Genomic DNA, 16,478 nt, shown 5'->3' with positions numbered 1-16,478 from the left:
ACATCAAAACCAGGCCTCAGTGATCAGTTATCTGAGGACTTTTGCAGCACCCACTGTACTAGTGATGGCAAAATGAAGCTTTGTGAATCATCGTCTTTATCTTAGTCTTTATTTCCCACTAAATGGCGCTCTTGGTTTTAAGAGAAAGGCCTAAGGCATTGCAATTCAGTATTTTCTCAACCAATTGTTGAACAGAGAGCGCCATCTAGTGGGCTCAGAAAATAAAGACTGAAATAAAGACTGGTTCATGAAGCTTTATTTGGCCATCACTGCCATCACTTTACTTCCTACACTGGAGATGGATTTGGAGCCGTTGGTGAGCAACTGCTTTTCAGCAGAAACAGTATTAGGCAATACACAGTATAGAAGAGAGAAATGTTGTGATAAGGGTACAATGTTGAAATCTCAAAAGCAGACACAAGCATATTCTGTGATAGTGTTTGAGAATCGTTGTGGAAGTTACCTCCAGTTCCAAGCAAAAATGACACAGCCACCAGGGAGTTTCAAATGACATGGTTATAAAGTGATGTTTAGTGCGGGAGTGCGTGCGTGAGTGTGTTCGTGCGTGTGTGCGTGTGTGCGTGTGTGCGTGTGTGTCACTGTTCAGTGGAAGGGTCTATGTCATCATTTATGTTTGTTGCTGCTTACAAAAAGGAAAAGGGTCATAAGCTAGCCATGAATACAACCTCTTCCTATTGCACAATAACAGATAACTTCCTGTCAAATGAGCCTCGAATGTACTTTTTGAAAACATTGATTCTTGCGCTGTCCCTTCAGGGTCACCAAAGCTCCATATTCACTGGATGTTTGTGGGTTTTTGTCATTTTATACTAACTTTTTAACCTGCATTAATGACTTTCTTTAGCAGTTTAGAGGAAGTAGAAACGAGCTGTATCACATTACACATTTGTTATTTGTGTAAAATAATGATTATAGTAGCTTTAAGGAATATGAACCACATTATCATCAAAGACATTGTCCAATATTATTATAATAATGTTGAAGCTGTCTTGTTATGTACATGCTTTTCACCATGGCAAATTCCTTGTAAGTTACCTAAATGTCAATAAAAGCTTTTTCGGATTATGATTGTAGAGCAGTGTGTCACAATCTAGATTTAAGACCTTTACTAATTTAGATTATACTGTGCTCACATGGTAAATATTCATAAATATAGTAGTGTTTTATCAGATTACCACAAACTAACTAATGCAAAGAAAACCTAAGGGTCATGTACTATTACCCAGCATACAATGAGTCCTGGATTGATACATATAAAACGCACAGAAGACAGTCATTGTGGGATTAATAGAGGCCCTATTATTATAATAGTGTTCATTTTACATTTTGGTATCACTACTTTAACATATGTACTGTATTTGAACATCCACCTCTAGTCCTTAATTTCAAATGTTACTGTATATTGCAACTGACTTCACCTGTACTTCCAAAGTAGAGAAGGGAAATAGTCTGAGGAGGTCAAACTCCAGCAACACTTTCAGTTTAAAGAACAACTTTATTACAAAACAATAAGTTACAATAAAGTTGTTCTTTAGCAAAATGAGTTTTGTTTCAGACCTGTTAATATTTTGTCAGATCTAATAATCCATTGCAGTGCAACACAGTTGCATTCTATCGAACATCAATGTGATTGACATTGCATACATTTGCCATACTTGTGATACTTATCAATATCAGAAAAACAGGTCTATTGGCAATGCATCGCAGTTCTTTACTTGTTGTTTGAATAGACAGCACTGCGCGTGACTGATGTTGCTGTGAACTAGATAACTGTCAGCATCACTTAACCACAGATCGTTGGTAAAGAAAAAAATACATTTTGGATGCACACCCATTCCGTTTAAATTTGTATCTTGTAAGTAACATGTTTGCGGCACATTATTGTTTTTATAGTCTGCATGGGAAGGTTTACTTCACCATATCAGTGAACCACTTCTACGTCAAGTCAGACGGTGCTTGTCTGCAAACGAGCAGTTAAACAAGGGAGTGATTGCATGCTGGGGTATTTCCAGGAAACCACATCAGCCTACCAATCTCAGGGTGCTTAAGGCTGTAGGTAGATGATAAAGCCCATGAACACCCTTCCAGGCACTCACTTGTTAAATGTCACCTCTGACCTGGTATATATATAATTATTACAGATTCCCCACCTGTCACTGCCACATCTATCCTTGCTCCAAACTCCCCCCTCCCACTGCATGATCCACTCCTCGTGAGTAAACTGTGTATTTTGATGTGTGTGTGGGGGTACCCGTTTATTTTTTAAAAGCATTATGTCCTAACAGAAGCCTGGAAAGAACTGAATAGTGGCCAAAAGAAAACTATGAAAAAAACAATTTGAACCTTTTTGAATGGAAATGTGAAAAAGTAACAAAGTAAGAACAACAGAAGCGTAGAGAAGAAAAAGAGCTAACTCAGTTAAGCATTGGAAAGTGGTGCAACTGTGCCACATCAAAACCAGGCCTCAGTGATCAGTTATCTGAGGACTTTTGCAGCACCCACTGTACTAGTGATGGCAAAATGAAGCTTTGTGAATCATCGTCTTTATCTTGTGAGCCCACTAAACGGCACTCTTGGTTTTAAGAGAAAGGCCTAAGGCATTGCAATTCAGTGTATTCTCAACCAATTGTTGAACAGAGAGCGCCATCTAGTGGGCTCAGAAAATAAAGACACTGGTCCATGAAGCTTTATTCGGCCATCAGTACACTACTTCCTACACTGGAGAAGGACTTGGTGCCATTGGTGAGCAACTGCTTGTCAGCAGAAACAGTATTAGGCAATAAACAGTATAGAAGAGAGAAATGTTGTAATAAGAGTACAATGTTGAAATCTCAAAAAGCAGACACAAGCATTCTGTATGTGCAACTGCTTGTTGGGAGCACACATGGTTGTGTAAAATATGCATATTCTGTATGTTCATACCCCCCCCAAACCTATCCATCCATCCACACACACACACACACACACACGACAACTAGAGAGACAAGAAGCACACTAGTCAGAATTCAGATTTCTTAATAAAAATAATTCATTTCAGGACAACATATAAATAATTATTGAATCACATAATACAGATATTTTGATATGAATAAATACTTAACAAATAAAACCAGGCTTTTTTTCATACAATACCCTATTGTCGAAAAGGTCACGCAAAGAAACTTCCACACAGTTTGCATGTTTTGTTACACCTTCTGCTTTCATGCGGATACTCTTCCTACTGTTGGAATGTCCCCAAGCAAGTTGGAGTACCATTCCTAAATGCCTCAGCAGCTTAGACAAGTCATGTGCAACTTATGTGATCTCCTCCCAGTCAAACTCAGTCAGAGCCCCAAAACCTTGTTAAGGTCCCTGTTGAGCTGACCACTAATTGGCCTTTAATTGATTAAGGTTTGTCTAGAGGTGATTAAAGCACACAGAGATCTACATACAGGCTGTCAACACGTTGGGCTTGCCCCGACAGCTTTAGATACAGTTGAATGAAAAGGCAGACCAAGAGCCTGTTTGTCTATGCTTTTCTAACTAAATCCACAGATGGACATCTGCCTACAGCAGTGGAGTTCTTCAGCAGAACTACAAGGGGAATGACTGTTCCAGTTGATATTATCTTACAGTTATCTCTGTAGATAAACATTTCTTTGTATTTTGATAAAATAAATACTTGTGAAATGATAGTGCCCATTTGGGGATTTTCAACATGAGAGAGCTTGATAAGGTCTACTCTGTGATTACACAAAATTGGAGATGTCAATCTGTGGCACTCTAGTTAGTTAAGAGTGGTACAGGCTGGTCATTTTTAAGGAGGTAACAACAACTGTTTGGCGATTGATGGCACAAGTATTTTTTTTTGGCAAAAATAAAACCAAATATATCAAAATACATTAAAAAATCCCCCCCCCTCAAAAAAAACAAAACAGGAATGTCCGTTTTGCGTATTCAAAACGCACACATGCGTGCATCGTGTGTGTGTGTGTGTATGTATGTATGTGTTTGTGTGTGTGTGAGAGATGAGGCATCAGGTTGGAAGGTCCTACAATATGGACCAAGATCCATATTCACAAAAGCATTTTATAGGTTGGAGCACTGATCCAGGATCACTGATCAGGCTCCTCTGGTCCATACAATTTCAATCACTACTTAAAGGCAAAACTTATCGAGGATCAGCCCCAATACTGTGCTGTTGTAGCTGCAGCACAAAACACATTCAGATAAACAAGATTAGCCAAAGCAGGCAATGGGATTGCTCTCTAAAGTTTTGAAATTGTCACCTTGGCACATCCATTGTTGTGGAGCAGAGAGGAATGCATTTTTCTATGGGTTTGTTTGCCTACATACCACAACAGGCTGGGGTGGGGCGCATACAATCTCACAGAGCTGTGTTTGCATGTGCATGTGTGTGCAAATGCATGCACATGTGGTGGTAAGGTAGATAATCGGCCTTTCTTGGCCCGCCATCATATTCTCAGTTCTCATTACAGTTGGCAATATCTTTCTGACAGGATTGGAGCTACTACATTTGTGTGGACATGTGTAGGTATGTGTCTATTTCTAAGTGCTTAGGTGGTCAGTAAACAGGAAAACAACATCCAAGGCAACAGATCCGTTTTGGAGGAAAAGAGGGGAAATAAGATGAAGGACAGGAGAAATAGAAAGAGAATGATTCCTGTCTTAACTGTGTTCTCTGCCTTCTGTCCGCTGACACTGCCAGCATGTTGGCTACAATGGAGAGGGTTTTATTTCTGTACATGTAGCACCAAAACTAACAGGGGCCTGCCCTGTCTGTCCATATAAAGCAATTCACAATTGAAACTCTAAAAAACATAAGTGACAATACTAACATTAATTTCCCCGAAAAATCTAAACCAACACTATTAAATGACTAATGGAAGAAAATGTGTTCTTGATCATTTTACAATATTGATTGCAGGAGCCTTTCTTGGCAAATCTTTGTTATGAGAGGACATAGATGATTGTTTCGAGAACTAAGCTAAACAATGGTGTACACAATTTCATTTTGTTTCAAGCATTTCACATTTTGCTTTGGCCCAGTTTGGCTCACTTCTGCTTACTACTTTCACATATTTGTTGCTGGGCTTTCCCAACTACTGTGTTCCTCGTTCTACAGAGCAAAAGTTAGACAGACAGGCAGACAGACAGATAGGTTAAAACAGACAGACAGACAGGGGGTATAAATCCTTGGCTGTGGTCTAGAAAGCAATGTCAGATGCTTCTTGTTATGTCAACATACAATCATTTTGTCCGGCACGATTCACTACGTACCTCTAAATACATATTGTACACAAGAGTTAAGTCAGTTGCTCTGACATGAAGCCAAACCTCTCACCGTGTAAATGCACAGGGTACATCAGATGATAATAATTGCACAAAGAGGTACTGTGGAGGCCATGTCTACTGCGAACACACATATACATACACACCCCCACCCACTCACTCACTTACACACACACAAACAACCCCCCCCCCCCCCCCCCCCCCCCCCCCCCCCCCCCCCACGTACACACTCTCCACATTCTACATGAGGGGGGTTTGATTTTCAGGCCATACGGTTACTAGTTATTTAGTTAGTTGGTTAGTTAGTATCAGAGGTGCATTGACTGGCATGGGGCGCCCACAACAGGGCAGCGGCTCTAGCTTGCTACTGATGTGTCATCTTAGTTGCGTGCGTGGGAGAGCATGTGGTCAGCCGCGGTAGATCTGTTTGAAGTGATCACACTCGTTGCAGTAGCCCTGTTTCTCTTGGTTGGCGTAGTGGTCACAGCCCTGCGTCCTGCAACGCTGCTTGGACTTTTCCTTAGGTGCCTGTGCCCTTCTGCCTGCCTCTCTGCCCTGGCCACGTGTGTGGCACTCTGGGCAGAGGTCTGTGCAACCCGGGGACACATTACTGCATCCACTCCGCCGGCACTGAGTCTGAGTCTGAGTTTGGGTCTGTGTCTGGGATTGCTGCGAAGATCTGGGTTTGGCTGCTCGGTCACGCTTTTTGTACAGAGAGAGAGAGAGGGAGCAAAGAGAAAGAGGAAAAAGGTTAATTGGCAACTGAAAGGCAACTGTGGACCAGCAGGATATTGTAAGTCATTCTATGCATCATGTAGAATGACAGAAAGAAAGACATACAAAGGAAGGATAAGACACAAACAACAGATGACAAAGGTGAAGTACAGCAAGAGAGAATGAGTTAAGTAGGTATGGCAGACACCTACCATGACCAGAGGAGGGGAGTGTGGTGTGCGATGTGCAACTTGGTTGAGCCGTGTGCTTTGCTCTTTGACGTAGCACTTGTCGCAGTAGCCCTCCAACATTGCCTTGCCAACTGCACCACACCCAGGCCCACGACACCGGGAGGTGTTCTGAAAACCTGCCTCAACACCATGCCGGCTCTGGACTGGGGCAGGGGGAGGGGTCAGGTCTGAAACAGATAGTGGCCAAAATAAGCAATGTCCCATATGATTTGACATTTCTATTCTAGTTTTTTATTTAATATTACAGAATTCCTACAATAACAAGACTTTTGTTTAAAATAAATTTTGATAAGACATTTTCTGTTTAAAAGCCCTGTAACAAGACATATGTTTTCCAGTTTAGTGTTGAACTTACGGTGGTTGGTCTGATAGTCTACGTAGCAAATAGTGCAGAAACCCAACTTCTCTGGCGTCCCAAAGAACTGGCACCCAGATCTTTTACAAGGCCGGGCCAAAGGGGCTTGCCAGGCTGAGGTGTGCCCTGGGGTTAGGGTGAGGCACGGCCGCTCAGTGTCCCGGGCCTGGGTCCAAGCTGAAGACGTAGCCTCAGTCCTGGGGTTGTTCTGCTGTGGCTCTCCCCTCTCTGGAGGCTGCGATCGCTGCATGCAGGGTGGGCACAGGCCATTGAATATCCTGAACGCCTCCTGTCTGCACATACTGCAGCGCTCTGTCTCTGTTTCGCAGCCACCCCACTGCGTCCAGCCAGAGCCCTGGGCTGGGTGTGGGACTGGAGCCCCCCCATTGGGGCCTGGGAGTCCTGGAGCAGCTGTTCCAGCTCCAGGGGGTCCATGGTTTTGCCTGGAGTTAAAGCAGCGCTCGCAAAGTCCATCATGCTCCACACTTAAGGTGAAGAGGCAGCCGGGTGTCTTGCACTTCATGGCATGAGTTTCACTGTACAGGCTGAGGCTGGGTGCGGTGGGTGGGGCTGAGCGAGGGCTGGAAATCACCACCACTCTCCCAGACGAGGAGGATGGGGGACTGCTGCTTCGGGCTCCTCTGGAGCTAACCTCAGTCTCTGATCCCCCTACCACTCCTACCCCACCTTGCACCCCTCCTCCCTTGGTCTGCACCACCCCTTCTATCCTCATTCCTCCACCAGTAGTGGCCTGTCGCTTCTCAAAGCATTCATGGCAATGAGGCTGGGTTTCCACAGAAACATAGAAGGTGCATCGTGGTGTGGCACAACGGATCTCGATGAGAGAGAGCTGGGAGACGGAGAAGGGTGGTGGGCGCTGCGGCTGGGCAGCCCATGCCTGCTCCTTGTCCTCCTGCCAGCGCTGGTACTCATGGTTGACAAGCTGCAGGTAGTCCTCCATCAGGTTCATGTCTTCGGGAAGGTTGCCCTCATCTAGCCTTAGAAGAGAAACATACAATGTGGTTCTTAACTTAACTGTACTCTTTTAGTTATATTATAGGTTAATATAGCTATTGTCATCTGTGTGCTTATTAGTTCTCAACAAGTTAACCATTTTGTTGTCCTTTTTTTAAATCACTTTTTGATGCTTTTTTAAAACATTTTCATCATTTTTGTAACACTGCCATCGCAATACTGTTCACATCACTAACACCAATATATTACCTCTAGTTTTACACTATTTTCTTTTTCAAATTTATGGTCAAGAAACGAAATTTATATGAAATTACATCATTTTTTTTGTCTTTTGTCAAAGTTTTTTGGGGGAAATAATACACCCAAAAGTCAATAAAGTAGTGAACTGATCCTTCATTTAACTTGCAAGAAGCGTTATATGGAACCATCCATGAATATTTGGACAATTTGGATAAAGGAATCCCAAATTTCTGGTGTACAAACTTTGAATAAACGGGAATTTGACCCCAGGACAACAGTACGGTTAAACCAGATGTAATAAAAATATCTATCATCATACACCTTAACAAATAAACACATAGGACATGCAAATGGGATAACCATTGTTTTTCTTTTTCCTCTTACATTTTGTCCATTTAGGGGGACAGAGCTTATAATCATATGTACCGTGCAGCATTGATGATCCGTGTGGCGTCGTAGCCTAAGCCTATGACAGGGATCTCTATCAATAGCAGGTAGTCTTTGAGAAGCCTCTCTTTCTGTTGCTGTTCTTTCTCCATTAAAAAGTGAACCTTCAGCTCCTCAAAGCCCCCTCGTCCTGGGTTTATCAGCGGTACTGCTCGGATTTCTGGGAAATTCAGACCAAGATGTTACATAGAAATATAAACATAAGCAACTTCATTATCATTATTTCGTTGTCATGTCAGCTCCATAACACCTGTCTTTTAGTGTTTCCTACCTGGACCACTGTCTTTGATGGTGATGAGGGGTGCAAAGTGCTGCGAGTCGTAGCCTAGCACTATTGGGTATTTGTAGCATTCTGTGGGCGGCCAGTGTAGCGGCAGATAAATCCCACCCACATTCAGAGGTGAGATGGAGGAGCCAGATTTCATACTCCTGACCACCTGGTCTGTTGAAAGGACAGCAATTTGAGGGTTACCACTGGATTCAAAATAATTGCTAAAAGAATAGCGTGATCCTAAGTATAATCAAAATTTTCAGCTTCTGGAAGGAAGTAGTTGAATTATTTTAGATTTTGATGAATAATGTTAGCAATGTAGCAATACTAGACACCTTTGATTAAAGTGCATAGCAAGACAAAAAAGAACTTTAAAATGTCTGGTCACCCCTTTAAAATGAACATAGTTTGCTGATTAATTCAGTGCATTGGAACAACATTTTTGGAAATTAAACCATAGTTTAAAACAAGTTTTAGCATATTTATCCTCCAAAGTTTACAAAGCCCAATACCCACTTTACATCCACTAACCAAAAAAGATGGGCAGTGATACAGTCAAATCCAACAATATGAAGATTTTAAAACAACAGCGAAATGTTGAGGCATGTGGAAGGAGATACCTTTACTTTACCCTCTAAATCACTGAAAGACATGTTGAAACAAGACCAACGAGTCTACAATGGCTAACAAGGAGCACTAAATCTACTTTGAGATGATAAAAAAGTAAGTACCTGCGATGACAATGATGGGTCTGCGGAGAATGTTGGAGAGGACGAAAATGTGAATGTCTTCCAGAGAGTCAAACTGGAGGCCGTTACTACTGGAGACCGGGGACGCCATCTTCACAATCTTTTCCCACTCCTCCTCCCAGTTCTGGACAGCACACACACAAGGAGTTAGGACATAAACTTGTGCACACTTGTGTAAAGGATTCAATTTGCAATTCCATAAAATATACACTGTATTTACATTAATTTGCAGGTTGCATACAAGGATGCAAAAGACATAAGAAACATTTTTACACTATTACATATTAGGTGTCTGTTTTAGATCAGGCGTCTGCCATCTAGCAATAATCTTAATACAAAGTGTCAAAAAAGACTGACATACACCTAATCTCATTTTCATACCATGGTGGTGTATCGGAGTCCGGTCTGGGTGAACTCCTGGGACTGGAGGAGCTCTGCCTGAAAGCGAGCTCTAAAGACGCCAGTGTCTGTCTCTTTCAAAACACCATGGAGGGCTTTCCGAAGTACCAGGTCTGTGTCCTGAACGCCCAGCATGTACTGAGAGGCCGCGTGGAGCAAACAGTTTCCATCTCCTATTAACACACAGAAGACACAGGTCATAACATACAATATTAAAACTGTAGGTAGTTGATTGTGTACAAGGGACACAAACTTATAAAATGTTGCAGGGTACACAGCATACACAACAGACAATTACAGTGTGCCACACACGCACACAAAATCATAACAAAAGACTGGGGAATTCCGGGCCGTCGGGTCAGCTGTCGCACTACCTGGTGTCTAGACTATTACATGAAGCTCAAATGTTCGAAAGTACGCACACACTACAGACAAAGCTCGCCTATTACCCAGCAGGCCTGGGAAAATGGCCCCCTATTTACATGAAATACATTTTAGAAAAATTAAATGCAGCTCCTTCACTACTTTAATCCGCCCACAAAATCTCCAACAATTTGTCGTTTTGTTTCATGTCAAAGAAAACTGCATCCATTGTATTCTACTAACCACCCATAGAGATAAAGAGTTTCTCAAACTGAATTTTTGTGTGAGAGCATGAGCAACTAAAAATCCTGGAATTGTATGTAGTTTCTGATGGCAGCGCTGGGTCTTTTTCTCATTGTGAAACAGGAGAGCCCATATTTGTCAATGTGTGCAGCTCTCAAAAACCCTGTTGCCAAACTAGACACAGGAATTTCCCTGTGCTTACTTCTGCCTTGTGTATGTGCTCACCTTCTATCTTCCCAACTCATCAATGCTACTCAGCTGGTCCTGGACTTTCCACCGGGGTGTGGCTTGAACAGGATTGAATGTTATGTTTTTAACTACTGCTATCAACACCCGAGGAAGGCTGTGATTAATGACCGCTGAGATAACATGTGCACTCACATACACCTACAAGTGGGCTGTAATGTGTATTATTCTGTCTACCTTTTATGATCTGTTCAGTAATGTCTACCTGGCAATAGTTCTCTCAATCTCACACACACACACACACACACACACACACACACACACACACACAGTCATTTCCAACTCCCCTATGTCTGTGTCATTTGTGTACACCTTTATATAATATTGCTGCATAACAAAGATAAAATCTGTACAAGAAAAGTTATTTAATAGTCACACTTAAGAAAAGGTGTTCTACAATAGAAACATTCTAACGAGTTTAGCAAGCGGTTAAGTGTCATGCCATAGGCCAAACTGATCACATTTCTCAAAATAACATTATCTGTGGTGTGAGATGACTGTAATGTGAGATACAGCTGATTTCATTACACTGAAAGAACATTTCACTGCACTTTGAAATAAAAAAAACATCCGGCTCTATTTCAGACATGTTTCATGTTGGTGCTATGGCCTCACTCTCAACAAAAACATAAAAGCCCAAACACACGCGTTTAATCAGTTCCTCTTGTGCACAAAGCCAGACTTTTGACCCTGAATCGAGCTTTCTGACAACTTAAGATGAAAGGCGGTCTACTGGTCCCATCCGTCTAAACATAGACACTTCCTCTGTGGCAAGCTGGGACATTTCTTGAAAACACACCAGTGTAGGACCGGAATTAATCCTCATCTGTTACCATCCAGGTGACACTAAGCACGACTTGGCTATGTTGTGCTTTCCAATGGGGCTCTATATCTGTGTCACATATCACGCACTATCCCACAGTTTGTCTGCAAGCTGTGTATAGAGACCAGTCCAACAAAACAAGTCCTGACAAATACTATTTTTGCTTCTGCTTTAGTACTATGATACCACATTAAGAGTATAAATCTTTACTAAGGCAGAACACTTTGGCAGTATGTGTGTCCTCTCAACTACTGCATTATGTAGAGTCAGTGTATTGTAGCTGAACAAATCCTGCCTGTTGAGGACACATGACGGACATGGGATGCTGTCTGGGAAAAACCCTTGGATGGGTCTTGGACATTCAGGATTGAAGATGCACTAAATTTCAATAAGGCAAAGTTACATGAAACAGCCTGGGAATGAAGTGAGATTTAGGAAAGATTCAAAAGGTTTTGTAAATTTCCATAGATGATGACCTGAGAAAAAGATTGTGGGCTAATGGCTAACTATACCCGAGATAACATGTCGACTAACAGTGTCATGACTCTGAGAAGCTTGATTACTATAACCTGCTCTGACTGGATGTTCACTGACAGACTTCTGCTCTCTCACATACTCTCTGTATGTGTGTCTGTCTGTCTGCTGAGCTCCTGACTCAGCTGCTGTCAGTCAGTCCCCTCAGTGTGTGTGTGTGTGTTGCGTGTGTTGTGTGTCCTCTGCTCAAAGTCACGTCTGGGTCCTTCAGAGTTAGACTCTCCGGCTCTAAATTCTGTCTCATCTTTATGACATCATTTTTACAAGCCGGGAATTTCCGTCGAGGTTACTGTCAGCAGAAGTCAAAAATCTAGAGGGACTCTCTTAAAAAACAAAGAAGCACAAGGACAAAATACAGAAACCATCCAGCAAGTTCCTCATCCATCTAGTAACTGTTCAAAGGAAATTCTGAAATATGTAAATCTCACTGCTGGGTATCAATTGCATCCTACGAGAAAGAAAGAAAGCATTTCCTCTGGAAACTCACATGACAAACTTGTAACAAAGCTTGATTTCCGCTTCCTTCTTCTGCTGTGAATGCTATGGCTGATGTTTCCCTTCAAAAAAAGTTGCCCCCCCTCATCTAAAAATAGACCATTTGTGTGGTGTGCACAACAGATGTGTTTAAGTTATTATCATATACATTTAAAGACAATTATAAAGTTGGTTTTGGTCACAATTGATTTAACAAAGCCCAGTGAGCTGTGACACAACTGACAGTCACAAAGAGTGTGAGATAAACCTACGTCAGTCAGGTGGTGGACATAAGATATAACACACACACACACACACACACACACACACACACACACACACACACAAAGGTTTAAATGAAAAACTGTGGAAATAAATAGGTGTGAAACATCACCAACAGTAAATAACTGTCCTGCGAGTGACGCCAGAGAATTTCCCAGTAGAGAGCTATGATCAGAAGTAAACAGGCCCAAGTCTGAGTGTTTGCCGACCCTGGGGTGTTCCCATGTTACAACATCCACGTAACAGAAAACATGACTTAGAAGTGGTCTGACTACACTCAAACGCACAGTTAAACCAAGGGGGCTGCTAAATGAGTGTATGTGAAAGCGGAACCTGTGTCCCTAAATTGTTGTCATTTACAGTAACCCCGCTTGTGAGTAATCACAACCAGAATGTACATATCATATAGTCCTGAGTCATAAACACGCATCTCCGATATCATAGAAAATGAAACAAAAGCGAAACACATCCTCCGCCCTGAGCAATGCACATCGTTACAGTTCCTGAAATCAAGGAACAAAAGTTTGACTTCAGCTATGTGACCAAAATGCTAAATTGTTCCGAAACTTTATATCAAAGGCTATTTAAAACTTTTGGCCCAACAGCATTTATTCATGAAATAATCCATAAATACCTCTAAACTGCCACTTTGTGATAAAACATCCCAAAACCTCACCAAACTGCATGGAGCTTCAGTAAGAAAACTCATATAGACCTGGTTTACTGGAGACTCCAGAACAAATCCTGAACATCATCAAATTTGTCTTACCATTGGTGCGTAAGGGGACCATTTTCTTTACTTCCCGACACCAGTTGAGCTTCTTCTCCTGCTCCAAAGAGGCCTGCATGGCTCGGTCCAGGATGGCGGCCTGCACAACCTCCCTGAAGGCCTGTGGGAAGTGGTTCATGGCTATCATCTCCAGCGTGTAACGGTGCGTACCCCGCAGGTGGTGCATCAGACCACTGGTGGCAGCCGGCTTCACCACGTCGTTGGGCACTCTTTGACGGATCTTCACGGCCTTCAGCAGGTTGGAGACAAACAGAAATTTGGGGAGGAAGTTCTGACCCTGCGACATGGCGGATGAGTGGCCAGGTGGATGGAAGGAGGGGAGGAAGAGGAACGAGGAGAAGGAAAGGAGGGCAGGCACCAACCACTGCTGAGGGAACAACGTGGAAACTGGATGGAGAGAAGGGGAGTGGATATGTTATTTTACAGTAGAAGAGAACAGACTGTGGAGACTGGTGGGACATTTTCAGAGGAGATCCCCCCTCATCATTAATTGTGACTTACAACTTAATTTGCACTTTGTTTGGGAAAACACCCAACACACAGGATCATCCCACTGTGAAAGCTGTTTGGTGCTTTTTTCCTTAAGATTCTGGAGGGCCAAATTGAGTAAAAGTACACAGAGAACCCTTTGTATTCTTGTTTGATATTTTAATTTCCTTTTAGACTTAATGGTTTTTAAGTTTCCTCAAACAGGGCGACCCAGTGTCTCACTGAGTTCAAAGCCAATAAACCCAACAACAATAAACTGGTATTTTCCAGACTTGAACTGAAGGCCACCCAGGGCTTCCCAGGCTGCTGGGAAGGTCACATTGTTGACTGCCCCCAGGGCTCCTCCCTTGCCAACACCTTTCTCCAGAGGACAAAACTGCCAACCTGCATTAAGTCTTTGGGTTAGGAAAAAACATTGGCCCATTTTACTGTGAACTGCTGTGTATGATTGTGTATATGTGACAAATAAACGCTGATTTGATTGATAAAGGTTTGATAACTGTGACTCTCTGAAACCAGAGCTTCAGCGCCGATACTGTTCTCAATAATAGAGTTTTGATAAATAATCACAAATAATGTGGATACAATCACTAAGTGGGTAAAGGCAAATAATAAAACATCTAGTAAGTCTGTTAAGTTCAGAAAATTACATCACTTAACTGTAATCACAACTGTAATCACAACAAAAAGATATCCACAATTTAAGATGATATCTAGCCTCATGTATCAATATCAATATAATATTGATACATTGCCCAGCCCTACATAAGTGCACCTCTCAGGGGTTTTAAAAGCATGTTATATACATTTCCAATTCACATGAAGTAGAAAGTGATGGTCAAGCAAGTAGGCCTGGAGTTTTGCTGACTTTTCAACTTCCTTATATATGAACCGATTAGAAGCTGCCAGTCAGTGGATACTGTTTATATTCACAATCACAACACTTAAATACTTTGGGAAATAAAGGCAGAGAGGCCACTATACGCAAACAGCAGCAGATGCAACAACAGACTAGGCCATGCTAAATGGCTAGTCAGTCACATCAGGGGACTAGACACAGTGAACGTGTTGACACGAGTCATTAATCGTTGTTTGGTGTGTTTGCACCACTGGAAGACTTTAGGCAGAGAGACAGCGGCACAGTGGTAAACGCTGAGGTTTAGAATGGCTGGTTAAACAAAAACACAATAACAGGAGACTTTGCTGACGTTAAGGCTTACGTAATTCCAATGACAACTACCTTTAAAACAATGGAGCCTTCAATAGCGTCTCACACGGCGGGTATTGATACAGTGCAGCGGCGCCGATGCTACATTTGGCAGTTTAAATGCTCTGTTATCCGCTTGAGGATGACGTCTTTGTAAACAATGGCTGTCAAAGCCACTGTCGTGAGCAGGCTTCAAGCTTCCTCCATGTCCCCAGAAACACGAACATACATTACTCAAGGCCCAAACGTGATGTACCCATCAAGTCGCACCCGCTCTAGTAAGAAATGTAGTCCACATGGTGAGATACAGAGAGGGAGGACGGGTGTCTTACCTGTGTAATATGTCGGGGCTAATAACAAAGCCCACCCGGATGCTCAGGCTAGTCCTCTCTCTGAGCCACTTCACTCAGTCTCACCGCAGCGGTCCTCGGCGCCATTCAACCTTCTCTTTCCTTTAGTATCAGATCTATTTTGGAGCCTTCACAGCTTGCGAAGCCTTTCAAAAGAGTACACACGTCTGCTATTGATAGTTTAAAAAAAAAAAAAAAAAAAAAAAGCCCAAGTCAAGGGGATTTCCACACGGGGACTTTCCGTCCACCCATTTTCCTCTCTCTCTCTCTCTCTCTCTCTCACTCACTCTCTCTCTCTCTCTCTCACTCCACGGGTAGTTACAGCTCACCGCCGCCAGGGGTCTCTATCTGTCTGACTCAATACTGAAAAGCATATCCCACCTACTGTGCACAAAGGAGCGTCTGAGGGAGACAGACAGGTCGCGTCATTCTCTATTTCAGGAGACAGCCTTAGAAATAAACCATTAGCCTGCAAGGAGACCAGCCTCATCAAATTAGTCAGGAAAACGAAAGAAAAACTCATCACTATATGGATGATGAGTAGACTTTGATTAGCTGATTGAACGTATGCATCATTGTATTTTATTGTGTAGGCCTATTAGTGTCTGGATGCTTGCATGCATTGCAATGATGATGTCGTACTGTTTTCACTGAAGTGCCACAGGACACCGCAGCGGGCTCTCTGGAAGCATAGGTGCACAACTCATTCAACTAATCCATTCATTTATCTATTTCTGTCTTTCTTTCAAAAGTTAGTAAGTAAGTTAATTATGATATTTATTTTGTCATGCACATTTAATAACCCATCCACCATGAACCGATAAGACACCAAAATCAATAGTTGCAGTGGTGAAACATTTGTTAGACAAGAACATCTAACCATCCAACCAGAATTCATCAGAAATTGTTATTATTATTGCTAATAACAACAATAAAAGGATAATCAAGCCAGACTCACAACTA

At 42.3% G+C, this 16,478-nt stretch overlaps 1 protein-coding gene across 1 annotated transcript; it reads right to left on the bottom strand.

Moving 5' to 3' along the window:
- Positions 1 to 5,606: 5,606 nt before the first annotated feature.
- On the bottom strand, positions 5,607 to 15,793 carry tnfaip3 (tumor necrosis factor, alpha-induced protein 3). Its single transcript, XM_034897385.1, has 9 exons — positions 15,498 to 15,793; positions 13,449 to 13,856; positions 9,697 to 9,887; positions 9,298 to 9,439; positions 8,567 to 8,737; positions 8,275 to 8,455; positions 6,634 to 7,631; positions 6,240 to 6,445; positions 5,607 to 6,015 (listed from the first exon to the last, which is right to left on the bottom strand). Exons 2-9 carry the CDS (start codon positions 13,753 to 13,755, stop codon positions 5,722 to 5,724), a joined length of 2,490 nt encoding a protein of 829 aa, XP_034753276.1. The 5' UTR covers positions 13,756 to 13,856; positions 15,498 to 15,793; the 3' UTR covers positions 5,607 to 5,721.
- Between the last annotated feature and the right edge of the window lie 685 nt (positions 15,794 to 16,478).

This window comes from Etheostoma cragini, chromosome 17 (genome assembly GCF_013103735.1).
Source record: "Etheostoma cragini isolate CJK2018 chromosome 17, CSU_Ecrag_1.0, whole genome shotgun sequence".
In the NCBI taxonomy this organism is placed as follows: Eukaryota; Metazoa; Chordata; class Actinopteri; order Perciformes; family Percidae; genus Etheostoma; species Etheostoma cragini.
This window is presented reverse-complemented; position numbering and strand designations above follow the sequence as displayed.

What these genes read in the sequence shown, in the direction of transcription:
- tnfaip3 (XM_034897385.1), bottom strand. Translation starts at nt 13,755, where the DNA reads ATGTCGCAGGGTCAGAACTTCCTCCCCAAATTTCTGTTTGTCTCCAAC. An exon ending in ACCCATCATTGTCATCGCAG is followed by an intron (nt 8,738 to 9,297) that starts GTACTTACTTTT and finishes TCCTTTCAACAG; the next exon opens with ACCAGGTGGTCAGGAGTATG. An exon ending in AGACTATCAGACCAACCACC is followed by an intron (nt 6,446 to 6,633) that starts GTAAGTTCAACA and finishes TATCTGTTTCAG; the next exon opens with ACCTGACCCCTCCCCCTGCC.